The sequence below is a fragment of the Tauraco erythrolophus genome, chromosome 14, assembly GCF_009769465.1.
Source record: "Tauraco erythrolophus isolate bTauEry1 chromosome 14, bTauEry1.pri, whole genome shotgun sequence".
In the NCBI taxonomy this organism is placed as follows: Eukaryota; Metazoa; Chordata; class Aves; order Musophagiformes; family Musophagidae; genus Tauraco; species Tauraco erythrolophus.
The window spans coordinates 108,809-121,565 of NC_141478.1; the positions used below are offsets into that span (position 1 = coordinate 108,809).

The following is a 12,757-nucleotide window of genomic DNA, read 5'->3' on the forward strand; positions in this document are numbered from 1 at the left end:
TAAAACCATCTTGTCATGCAATTATGTGGAACACTATCAATGTCTGTACCCAGGTGCAAAGGGACTAGAGTGGCACAGCCTCTTATTTCAAGGAAAAGCAGTATCTGGTAGGAACTCCTTGCATGTTACTAAGATTTCCTAGCCTTGTGATAACAGACTATCTTGCTGTAAGTCCATTTGGATGAGTGGCAGAAGAGAGCCCTCATCTCTGTCACTAGGGTGTAGTATAGGTTTCCCAATTTGAACACAAAGGCTGCCAGGAAACCAGCCCTCCCGTCAAAGGGTTGATATTTTCACTGTGCCCAAAGAAGCAGCTTTCAAGAAAGTTATGTGTCCTTAGGGGGGAAAAGTCCTCTCTGCTCCCTCAAAAAGACAGAGTAACAACAGCCAGCAAGTTAAGTGTGAGGCCTGTCATCTTCAGTGCACTACAGCTGTTCGTGGTAGGACTATGGCTGTTTAAAATCCTGTGGCTGTGAAAAAAGCTAGAAAATCAGTGACAGGGTGTTGAAGTTTGGATGTGGGATTTACAGATCAACAGTCAGAAGGTGGCCAAGTTAGGAAACAACGGGGGAAAAAATATGCATCAAGAAACATGAACTTTTGAAGCAGAGGACTAAAGCCTCTCTACGAGGCTGGTGGAGGCCTGGGTAGACCTCGAGCCTAAAACACTGTTGGAGCGAAGAGCTGTTGAACTTGGCCTTTGCCTTTATGCCAGTCGACTGCTAGGACAAAGTGCCTGGCTGTGAGTGCAGATGCTCAGAGCAGATGATTTGCCCCATTACCATTTAAACAAAGAAACACAGCGCTTACTCTGCACCTCAGTCTCTGCCATGGTGTAGCCCCGCCAGCAGCTGAGCTGCCGCACAGGCGCTCGCTCCTGCACACACTGCAGAGTGGAGAGGAGAAACACGGAACAAAAGGGCTGAGGGTGGAGATAGGAACAGGGAGGGATCACCCACCGACCATGGCCCCGGGGGCAAAACAGACTCAGCAATTTATCAGTTACTTCAGAGAGGGTAATGAGAAACACAGCCAGATCTTAAAAACACTTTCCCCCCCTGCCCCCCCAGTGGTGCAGGGGGATGGGGAATGGGGGCCGCAGGTCAGTTCATCACATGCTGTCTCTGCCGCTCCTGTAAGGGGCAGGACTCACACTCTTCCCCTGCTCCAAACTGGGGGCGCCTTCCCACAGGAGACAGCTCTCCATGAATTTCTCTGATGTGAGTCCTTTGCACAGGATGGCATCCTTTACCCATCAGATTGCTCCAGAGCGAGCGTTTTCCAGAAAGTCATGCCTCCTTCGGGTGCAGGCACCCGTTCTGGCGTGGCATCCATCACCACGGACTACAGATGCATCTCTGCTCCACTATCAATCTCCAGCAGCCCGGGCATCCTTTCCCATGGAAGACAGTCCTCTAGGAATTCCTTCAGGCACAGGCATCTCTGCTGCAGTGTGAGGTCCTCCCTCACTGGCTGCAGGTGGGTCTCGGCTCCAGTGTGTCTCTCACAGGCGGTAGGGGGGTGACTGCCATCTCACTGCGGGCTGAGGGCGATCCCTACTCCGGCACCATCTTCACTCACCTTGGTGTCTGCGTAGCTGTTTCTCTCAGAGCTCAGCCCTCTGCTCTGCAGCCGCACCGGGCCTGATGAACCTCGGCAGTCCCGACAGGAATGAACGCCCTGGCATCCTGGGAGCGGGGGCTTTGGAGCTCTCCAAGCTGCACCACCATGGCCCTCTCCAGCCAAGTGGCAGCAGCTCAGCGTGGGCAGCACCTGCATGGGGGGTGGGGTGAGGTGGGACAGCCAGCCCACCGGCCCCTCTCTTCACTGCAGCTCTCGCCTGGCTTGGCTTCCTTCAGCCCCTTCTTAAACGTCATCCACAGAGGCACTGATGGGCCCTGGCCAGAGGTGGGCCCGACTCAGACAGAGACAGATCCGACATGTTTAAATCATAGAATGGTTTGGGTTGGAAGAGACACCTTCTACTAGATCAGGTTGCTCAAAGCTTCATCCAACCTGGCCTTGAACACTGCCAGGGATGGGGCAGCCACAACTTCTCTGGGCAACCTGGTCCAGTGCCTCACCACCCTCAGAGGGAAGAATTTCTTCCTTAGATCCCATCGAAATCTCCCCTCTTTCAGTTTAAAGCCATTGTCCCTTGTCTTAGCACTACATGCCCTTGCCCAAAGCCCCTCTCCAGCTTTCCTGTAGCCCCTTTAGGTACTGGGAGGTGCTGGAAGGTCTCCCCGGAGCCTTCTCTTCTCCAGGCTGAACAGCCCCAGCTCTCTCAGCCTGTCTCCATAGCAGAGGTGCTCCAGCCCTCAGATCATCTTCTTGGCCCTTTTAAGGACCCGCTCCAACAGCTCCATGTCCTGATTTTGGGGGCTCCCAGAGCTGAACGCAGCGCTGCAGGGGGTGCAAGTAGAGACAAGGATGCTGCGTTTAGAGACAAGGATGTCGTGCAGGACAGCGTTAAATGCTTTGCACAAGTCCAGGTAGATGACAACACTTGCTCTTCCCTTATGCACCAGCGCTGTAACCCTATCATAAAAGGCTGAATTTGTCAGGCACAATTGGCCCTTAGTGAAGCCATGTTGGCTGTCACTAATCATCTTTTTTTTCCATGTGCCTTAGCATAATTTCCAGGAAGATCTGCCCTATGGTCTTGCCGGGCACAAAGGTTTTGGAGCCAGGGAAGCTTCTCTGGGGAAGATTCTCGCAGCCCCTTACAGGGGCTCTCTCTGCAGCCACTCTCTCTCCCCCGCTATCAAAACCCCACCACATAAACAAAGTACAGTCTCCCAGCAGTTTAGTTGTCCTAGGTCCCTGTGTCTGTATCTCTACTTAGATAGTGCCAGTCTGCACCTATACACACAACAACAAAAAAAGAGAGGTAGCCAAAACAAAATGGCACTTTGTCCTAGAAATTCTTACCAGTCACTTCAGCAACATCTCGATGAGATGAATGGAAAAGAACAACAGCAAAGTGGAGAAGTGCACAACGTGCTATTCTTCCAAGCAGAAGTGCTGCTGCTGCCCTGAATTTGGTCATAGGTTATTGACTTCTGTAAATACAGGCTGCCCATTGAGAACACCTTTCCCTTTATAATTGACTTTGTGTTGAGGTCAGCCTTTACTGAAAGTAGAATATTAGTGCTATTCAGCTCAGATAAACGTAAGCATTTCTTTTCTCTCTACCCATCTTCTCTGGAGGCACAGCCCTGGAGTAAGTTTAGGTAAATGAGGAGTCCCAGCAGCTACCACAAGAGATTGAACATTTATTCCATCATAAAAGTCCAGCAGATAAAACTATATACAGTAATCCATGCACACTGTCCAATTACACAAACATTTAAAACCTGATTAAAATACCGTCTTGCACAACAGTGGGACAGCAGGGCGAAGTTTTAGTTTAGTGGGGGACATAGTCATGTTTATATTTTGGATGCTTGTTGTAGCCTACTCTCTCCCCAGCAATAAGGCTCTGGATCACCCACTCTTGTGAGACAACAGGCAGCCGTAAAGCTTCTGCACACTTCAAGACACCAGCTGGGCAGGAAAAATCAGTCACCACCACGTCATAAACACCCAAAGCAATATCTGCACAGGAGAAAAGACAGGTATCTGTCAGGTGAAAAAAAGAAAAAGGATCTTCTCTGCAGTAGAAGATCAGTGTGTTTCACGACTATGAACTCTCTTCCATGTCCTCTCATTCCTAGCCAGTGAATTCTCTTTGTAAAAGTTAAGACATGCAACACTGCACCTTGCAAGTAAAAGATTCCCTCTAGTCCAGATAGAAATCAACAGAAAACCAGTAGCCAACATTACAGGCAGAACTAGGTAACCATGAGTCCTGACCTCAGGCTGTGAGTACTAGGGCCTACATCCCATATGGAGATGGAGAGACAGCCGAGTTCAAAAGGACAAGGAAGCACAATTTTAGTGGCCTACAAAAGGTCCAGGAGCAACTCTTGCCTATTTCCTCCTTTCAACATAGGCTGGAATCTGATGGCTTCTGTCCTGAATTGCTGCAGCATCTCCTCTGGAAGGCAGGTCTTCTAGATACAATCTTCCAGATTACATTCAAGCAGAGAGCTAGTGTCTGCACTTTGCCTTCCTTTATGCTTATACACAACCTTGTAAGCGATCTGAAAGGGTTTTAAACCATCCTAGAGACCACAGTGGCATGGGATTCCCAACTACTAGGCTTGAGAAACTGGTCAATGAGTACCTTTGTTGTGAGCATTTGAGTAATGCTGTTTAACAGATGCTGCTCCCCCTGTCATGAGGATTTCAGACCACAGATCCAGGAAATTCTGCTGCTGGTCTGACACCAGGAGAACTTTCAAGTTATGGAATGGGTTTTCTCGTGGGTGCCTGTAGAATAAGGAAGAGAAATACAGACTGCTAAGAATATCCAGCAGTCTGAGACTTTATTTGAGGACCATTATCTACTTCTAGTCACGTGATTTGCTCCCATATTGGTTCTCTGAATACCTTGCATACAGTGACCTGCTCTCTTAACACCTCTCCTGAAATACTTGGAACAATTATCCTCTGTTTATAGATAGTAAAATAGACAGCATTGGTGGGGTGTGTGTGCAGCAGCCCAAATCCAAAGTTAGGCTAAACTCCTCCTTAATCCTGAACTACCTTTTCTGTGCATATCCAAAATGCCTCTGCTTTGACAGGGCTGAGCGTGCAGGCATCAGTCTCCTGCCCAAAAAGCCCACAGGGATTTACAAACTGCTTTTGTCCACCCCTCACCTTGCCTGAGGAGTCCGACGTCCTCACAGAGGAGAGGAGACACAATTGTTCTCTCAGAACAGACCTACTGGATTAGACTCCATGCATGTTCTGCATAGAAAATGCAGAAGCTGGCTTCAAAACGTACCAAGGGAAAAGGAAATTGCAATAGTATTGCTCTCCTTTATCTATTTCCGAGCAATTAAGAGAAGTCAGCCAGATGTGTGAGAAGCCTTGCCTGAATTCTGTCTTCATCATGAGGAGACTGACATCTTTCTTAATTCCCAGGAGACTTGTCTTTTTTGCATATATGGCACCCAAATGTACCTTAGTATTAGAAGTCACTGTAAATCCAAGGATTTACAGTGCTGTTCCTATATGAAAGGGAAAGCATGGGGAGCAGTACCAGGGACACCTTCAGTCCTTGTAGTGTTCAAGAGCCTCCCAAGCATAACAATTATCTCTGATTAAATCCTGTTTGTGGACTCAGATCATGGTTATTTGGCACTTACCACTCCAGTAATTTTTGCTCCTGCAGGCTATAACCAGCTGGTAAAAGGTAATTCCGATAATTTTGAAGCTGGTTAGCATGACAGCTATCATGGACCCAGATATGAGATACACAAGGAATCCCTCTGGCAAGGCACAGCAAGTATTTCCGAGTTCGACAATGCTGGTCCGCAATTAAAAGACACTGATATGCTGCATTACACTTCAGGGGAGATAAAGAGACATGTAAACAGGAGACGATGCTTGCAAAAAAATCTACGAGTTATCCTGCTGCAAACACTTTAAAAGAAGAAAACAATTGAAACCTTGATTTTCACAGCCATGTTATGTGAAAGGTGAATTAGATAAACAGATCCTGAAATCAGGAATACCTATAATAATCACCTATTCCAAGCTATGCAGGTCACAGGTAAAAACTTTGCCTAGTAGTTTTTGTATCACAACTCTCAGTTCAGACAAAGGAGAAGATTCATCTTTTAGTTTGAGACTCAGTAAGTCACTAGAGAAGACTCTGCATCCTCAGGCAAGATGCTCCAAAACCAACTTACCCTCTCTATTAAAAAAATCTAAATTTAAGTAAAATGACACTAAATGAAATTAGTTGTCCAAGTAGATCTGGTGAATGAAGAGCTCTACTTCTAAGTGTTCCGAGGCACAGACGTGCACATCTGCAGTACAGCATCCACTCCTAGGTTCCACAGTACAACAAAGCCACAAGACATACTAGAGCAGGCCTAGCCAAGGGCCACTAAGATGTCCAGGCACTGGAGCATGTGACATACAAGAAGAGGCTAAGAGTACTGAGCTTGTTTAAGGTCAAGAAGGGAAGGCCTGGGTGGTTTCATCAATGCATACTTGTGACTGAGAGGAGGCTATACAAAAGATGGAGGCAGAGTCTTCTTGGTATTATCCACTAAAAGGACAAGAAGCAACAGGTACAAAGTGAAATACAGGAAATTCCTTTTTTTTTTTTTTTTTTTTTTTTAAATTGTGGACAGTCAAACATGGGATCAAGTTGCCCAGAGGGGCTGTGGAGTTTCCATCCTTGAGGGTACTCAAAACCAACTGGACAAGGACCTAGGCAATCTGCTCTGTTTGATCCTGCTTTCAGCAGTGGGTTTGGACAAGGTGAGCTATAGTAACTCCTTCCAATCTCAACTATTCTGTGACTATCATTCTAGATTAGTAAGGGAGCCCTTACCTGGGTTTCATTGAAGTCTTCCAGGATATAGCCAGCTCCTGCTCGCAGCTGCTGTGCTATGTAGTGTTTGTCATATGGAGTTATCTCTAGAAATTCTACAGCAGAAACAGAAAATTCAATTTTTGGCTATAATCTATCTGCTTATGTCCATACACTCCTCAGTCTACAGAGCCCTCATCCATTCCAGTAAGGGGCCCCACGTTTTCTACCAAGAATCATATCTACAGAAAACCCTTGGAAGAGGCAATATGAGGAGAGGGAAAAAAAAAAAAAAAAGAAAAAAAAAAAAGGCAGCAACGGAAAGGGAAGCACAGCACTGGCCAAACTAGCCGAGTGAGCACCTTGTCACGTTTTTTTTTATGCTGCAGTTCATTGAATGAAACATGACCCCAGCAAAGGTAAACTGGAGCAACCCATTCATGTTTTCACGTCCTGTGTTTCCCAGCACTATCCCTGTCTCTCAAAACCTTCCTTCTCATATTATACTATTCTGAGACTGCTGATCTCACCAATTTTCACACCTTTCTTAACTTGCTGAACAGCTCTATGATCATCATTGAGGTTTGCCACATTTCAGGCTGTAAATTCTCTAAAACAAAGACTCAGTCTCAGGTCCTTTCTGCAAAGGATTAAAGAGCAAAAGCGTAAAACAAGCACTCACACAAAGACCTGATCAGACAGCATCCAGCATTTTTCCTAAAGCCACAGCATTCCACTTGGAAATGCAATGGTTAAGATTTGCCTCACCTTCTTCCTCCTCACTACTCCCTGCAGGACCATCTGATGGCTTCTGGTGATCGACCAATTTGTCACTGGGCGTTGCCATGGTGAGGAGAAAAGCATAGCCCAAAAAGAGGGTCTTATTCTGGGGCAAGGGTCCATGATGATCCTCCAGTACTGGGTGGTCTACAACATCTACACCTTCACAGACACTTACAAACTCTCCGGCTCTCACAGCCCCTGCAGAGAGACAGAAGCACCCTGAGTTTCAAAAGTCAGGTTCAGCACAAAGACCCTGAGTAAGATTTGGGATATGTTCAACTTCAGATATTTTACTGGAGGAGACAGAGGGAGGCAGGATTGGGTTAGGATTACACTAGGATAGGTAGGGATCTTTTACCCTTCTGGTTGCAAAGAATCTTCAAATCAAAACCTGAATGACTAATAGGACAACATTCACCAGTCTATCAACACCCTGAAACAACACTTACTGCTGTGAAGGGTCCCTTTAACAGCTCTGCGTTTCAGGACTGACTAAACAGATATGAAAGGACAGAGGCAAATCACAACATTTCAGGGTTTCCCTGCCCATGGCAGGGGGGTTGGAACTAGATGATCTTTGAGGTCCCTTCCAACCCAACCCATTCTGTGATTCCATTAAAGTCAGAACGTTTATAAAAGGCAGAACTGAAAAGATGGCAGGTAAGTACTCAGACCATGCTAAAAATATCTCTGGCTGCTGAAAGCATTCAGAGAGAATCAGTCTCAAATCCTGCACGGCAAACAAGCAATGTCATCTACTTTTTGCTTATGGGCAGTGGAAAGATCAACTACAGAAATAACAGGGAAGGGAAAAATAGCTGAATGCAAGTTTAAGAGCAGAAAATAAGGTTCTCACCAGGCTTTATCATTGCTGACTTGCGGCCACGTTTAGCTGGAGATCTCTCATCTTCAGAAGCAACAAGTTTCCTTTTCCCAGATAGTGTGCCTGGCGGGATGCGTGGACTCTCCTGCCCTTTACGAGTGGGAGTTGTGCTGCTACTGGAAGTGCTAGGAGAACCAAGGTTACTACGTCGCTTCCGCTTCCCCTCCACAAGATTATCTGTAATACAGTACACGCAGATCAGTCACTGGCTGTCTCTTAACTCCACAAGCTTTCACCCTACCTTTATGTACAGAGGTGGCTAAAATGAATAGTACCTAGAAGGTACACACCACCACCCTCTGACAGAGAAGAGCAAGAAAAAAAAAAGATCTCTTGCTTGTGTATCTTTCTTCTCAAGCCCACGACCCTGCCCGTCTCTTTTCCTCCCAGTACTGCTGCAGAGCTTTTATCATAGCAGCCATCCACCGAGTGTAAATGAGTATAACAAGCACCACTGTCCTAGAAGCAGGTCACTTTCTACAAACCAGTCAACACCACTAAGTCTCAGAGCAAGACACAAAACAATAAAAGTATCTCAAAGATCCCATTATAAAGTACCAAAGGCATTGCTGAATATCCAGAAAGATTTAAACATGAGTAATTCAGATCAGGAGCTAGAAGCACCTCAAAGGCACAAGATGCAGAACAGCACAGGCAGCAGCTCAACAGCACCTCTCCTTACCAAGACTGATGTCAGCTGCTTTGGTGAGGGGGGTGACAGGTTCATAAGGACCCAGCCCAAACTGCTCCCGGAGCTTATTTCCTTGTTCCAGAGACAGGATAACAGCCATTCGTTTGTACCACTTCCTCTGGCCTTCCTTTTCAATGCAATAGTACAGCTCTCCAGACTCCTTCCGGTGTCCCTTCACCACACCTGACAAAGACACCAAGTAACACCCATTAACCATCTAGACGCAGGCTTCCCATCCTCCTGGACAAGCATCCATCTCCCATTGCATTCAGCAACTCAGAAAAGCCAAGGATGGAGCTCAAGCACTGCTCTTACCTGCACTAAAGTACTCATCCTCTGAGAGCGCGGTCACCTCAGTCTCCAGTGGGATAGGATCACAGAGTAAAATATCTTTTCCTAGCACATCACATTCATATCCATCATCAAAAAGCAGCTTGTACTTTCCTGCCCCAACATCTTGGGTAATCATCCCAGAATAGAAGTACCCATTTGAGGACCACTTTGCTACAACCCTGAGGCCCACAAAGCTGTTCCCAGAGGATGAGTCTGCACAGTCCAAAGGACTGGTCACCACTTGTAATGGGATTTCTGGAGAGTCACTTCGACGTAAGGCACAGAAGCCAGCAGTGTCAGATTTCTCCCCTCCATCTGGCAGGCGAACTGAACGAGTAAATGATTTCTCTTCAGGTGATGCTGTAGTTGAGAGATCCTCCACACCTAGGAGTCCAGCCAAATCTCTGTAGAAAAGAGAAAGGCAGTCCCAGAAGGAAAGAAGAAAAAAAGCACTGCCAGAAGGATCAGGAAAAACAGTTACTAAACAAAGAATACTTGGGCAAGGTGCTTGCAGCTGCTATATGCTATCACTAAAAACTAGCTCCTGAAACATTCAGTACTTCTTTTTCTCTGTCACATTAAGACAGCAGCTCCCCATTCTCTTCCTTCACAACAAATTAAAAATTAGTCTCCTTCTCCAGGGTACCTTGTTCCTGTTGTTCGAGATGGTGGGCGGCCTCTTCTTCCTCGCCCACGAGGTGTTACAGGTGCTCTGCCACCCTGACGAGTGCCAGGCGTAGACTCCTCCTCTTCCTCACAAGGCAGTGCTCCTGTATGGCTAACTCTGAGTGGAGATGCTGGCTGACCAGCTCCTTTCCTAGGGCTAGAGAATTTATGAGTTAACTGTTCTGAAAAAAGAAGCCAGCTTATTAGGATTCCCCCATTTTCTCTGTGATCTCACAACTGGTCAAGAAATTTGCCTCATCACTGCTAAACTGGAAAGAGCTTAGGCAAAGTAATGCCTCACAAGGAAACGAACTACTCCTTTTGGAAGAACAGACGTGAAAGCAAAGACTATCTCCTTATTTCTGTTCATCAAGCTAGATCCTTCCCAGAAAATTCTTGGTTTGGGGTCTACCCTGCTTCACACTCCACTCAAGCCAGCTATTCACTTCTGCAAAATACCTACTTTTCCTTTCCCAAGGCTCTGCACGTACCTTAATTTTCCTAAGACGCCTCTGCCAACGGGTAAAGCAAACTCTCCGGTTTCTGTCCCACACACTTTCCCTTTGACAGCTCCAGTTCCTCGCCCTGAGCTGCTGCTGCTGCTGTGTGTAGCAGAGTGACCACTGCTTGCTCCACTGGATGTAGTACGGTGGAGGATTGAGGCCTTAGATGAGAAGGAGCTGACATCACCAAGGTCCCCAGAGGTCAGTGATGAGCCCACTGCAGTTCTTGGGGAGGATGTGTCAGTCTCACACTCCTGGCACTCCACTATCGGCTCCTCTGTTTCCTTAAGAGAAAAAAAACAAAACAAAACAAAAAACAAACAAACAAACAAAAAACAGTTCATCAAAGGTGCTGCACTTGCTAAATGGAAGTTCTACAATCACCAGGCGAAAGTGCAGGCAAGTTGAGAAATCCCAGACAGCCGTGCAGATCTGCGTCTGGACTGATCAATGGCAGCAGCGTGTCTCTCACTACCTGCCCGTAGCTGTTCTATGTAAAGAAGTCACATTAAGAAATCAGTCAACAGGACAGAGCTTGGTTGGTATCAAGTTAGCCTGGCTTTGAATAATTCCCACCCTTCAAGAGTGTGAGTGGGCAACAACTACATGAGATACTAGCAGCCTTTGGTTACTAATAAGCCAAGATCAGTTTCAGACAGCTGGTCATTTGGAGCCATTGAAGTTTTATGGATATAAAAATACATATAAAAATCACAAAGGAGTGATATCAAGTGTTGGTAGATAAATTGGAAATGGTTATATGATTGTGATAACGCAACCTATGTAAGCACATTTCAGGAAACTTAATTCTCTATTTTCATGTTACAATAAGCAATTTAGTGTGTAGGATCAGGTGTGAAAGTATAAGCTTTGCACTGAACTAATTTATCCTTTTGTGTCCTTGCTCACTGTAACAACACAGCACAAGACACTGATGTTATTTACCTTTACAACAGAATAGCAGTAACATTTCATTGCTAGCAGGCTGGTATGGTTACTGTGCACATCAAATCAGCATTTGCCAGCTATCTTTTGAGATTCCCTGAAGATTTTCTGATTAATGAACGGCCGTACGTTAACACAAGTGTACTAACAATAGGCTTGTTTGTTTTTTGGTTTTAAGTCGCTTTTTGTAGACCTCTTACAGAATCTAGTCCACAGGACTCAAAAGAGTGCGGTTAAAAAATTACACTAAGCTGTAAAACAGGCTGAACTACCTTACTTATTTCAATTTTACAGGCAGAAGTGATCTTAGTTTACTAATACAATTTCTGCCCATTCTGAAATATCTCTATTCTGACAAAACCCCAAGAGTTTTACAACAGCTGGATGCACACAGTGAAGTATTTTGTTCAGTTCTTTGGGAAGAAAAAGTCAGTGTCTTCAGAATACAGTAATGGGCATGAAATACACCAGCAACAAATACACAGCTTTTGCCATGCATTAAATGGTCTCTGTGTTTGCTCATGAAAAGTTTGTCATCACAGCACACTGACTTGTTCACTCATTTTCTGCAGCCACAACACATTCTTATTTCAATTAATTTTATTTTTCAGCCAACATATCATTATACTTAGCCCTGAAAACAGGAACTTACCTCAACTACCTTTCGTTCCACCTCTGCACCATTTATGTAGTAAACATCTGTTATAACACGCGTAACAACAGTGCGCACTTCTCGAATAGTTCGCGTGTGGCGATGCTGAACTCGGCCTTTGGGTGGGTGAAGAAGGTTAAACTCCTCCTCTCCCTGTAATAAACAGGACAAATTAAAACCAAAAGAGACCACAATGAAAAGCGAATAATTTCTGGGTAGAGTTCTCTCTGCAGTACAGTTTCTTCATATCATGTCCAAGTACTGGGGAAGGGAACCTTTCATCATCTTGTTCAAATTAGACACAACAACACAAGAGACCCTAAACAAGGGAGAACTGAACACATTTTGCTGACAGGCAGAGGAAGGAAAATCATAGCAGTCCAAGGGGGAAACAGCAAACTTGCTTAGCACGGCTTCTGATAGTCTTTCATTCAGTGGACTCTCAGACATACCACATCAGTGTTGCACTGTGTATTTATGGCCCTGTTAATCTCCTCTATGATGCACTATTCTTAAGTTCAGAAAAAAAAAATCATTTTTCTAGTCTTTGCGTTTGCAAGAAAATACACAAGCCATTAACTGCAAAGAAGTGAATTTTCTTGAGTCTGCAACACTTTCTGAAATACTAATTCAAAGTTATTAACTTTGTTAGCATTGCTCTGGAAAAGCTCTCCTCTTGTGTGTCTATCCATTGACACTGGACGGAGTGGCAGAACAAGCTGTCACAAGTTGGCTGGTGCAAAACAGAAGGCATAAAAACCTTCTTTCAAAATTTCATGCCATCTTCATCCAAAAAAAGTGAAAAATTTTTTAGTGTTAACTACATCTGGACACAAACCCTCCCCCCCCCCAAAAAAAAACAACC

At 45.4% G+C, this 12,757-nt stretch overlaps 1 protein-coding gene across 2 annotated transcripts in view; it reads right to left on the reverse strand.

The window, feature by feature from the left end:
• Positions 1-3,292: 3,292 nt before the first annotated feature.
• TP53BP1 (tumor protein p53 binding protein 1) overlaps positions 3,293-12,757 on the reverse strand; it is a 30,789-nt gene continuing 21,324 nt past the window's right edge. The window contains exons 16-26 of one of the 2 annotated variants that reach the window (XM_086620188.1): positions 11,893-12,045; positions 10,284-10,579; positions 9,773-9,949; positions 9,109-9,530; positions 8,785-8,976; positions 8,076-8,279; positions 7,205-7,417; positions 6,458-6,552; positions 5,259-5,458; positions 4,232-4,377; positions 3,293-3,600 (exon numbers count right to left, since the gene is read on the reverse strand). In XM_086620188.1, the coding sequence (XP_086476314.1) occupies positions 3,413-3,600; positions 4,232-4,377; positions 5,259-5,458; positions 6,458-6,552; positions 7,205-7,417; positions 8,076-8,279; positions 8,785-8,976; positions 9,109-9,530; positions 9,773-9,949; positions 10,284-10,579; positions 11,893-12,045 (2,286 nt within the window). In that variant the 3' untranslated portion in view covers positions 3,293-3,412. Of the gene's footprint in view, positions 3,625-4,231; positions 4,378-5,258; positions 5,459-6,457; positions 6,553-7,204; positions 7,418-8,075; positions 8,280-8,784; positions 8,977-9,108; positions 9,531-9,772; positions 9,950-10,283; positions 10,580-11,892; positions 12,046-12,757 lie in introns of both variants that reach the window. The other variant, XM_086620187.1, reaches the window with a different exon arrangement.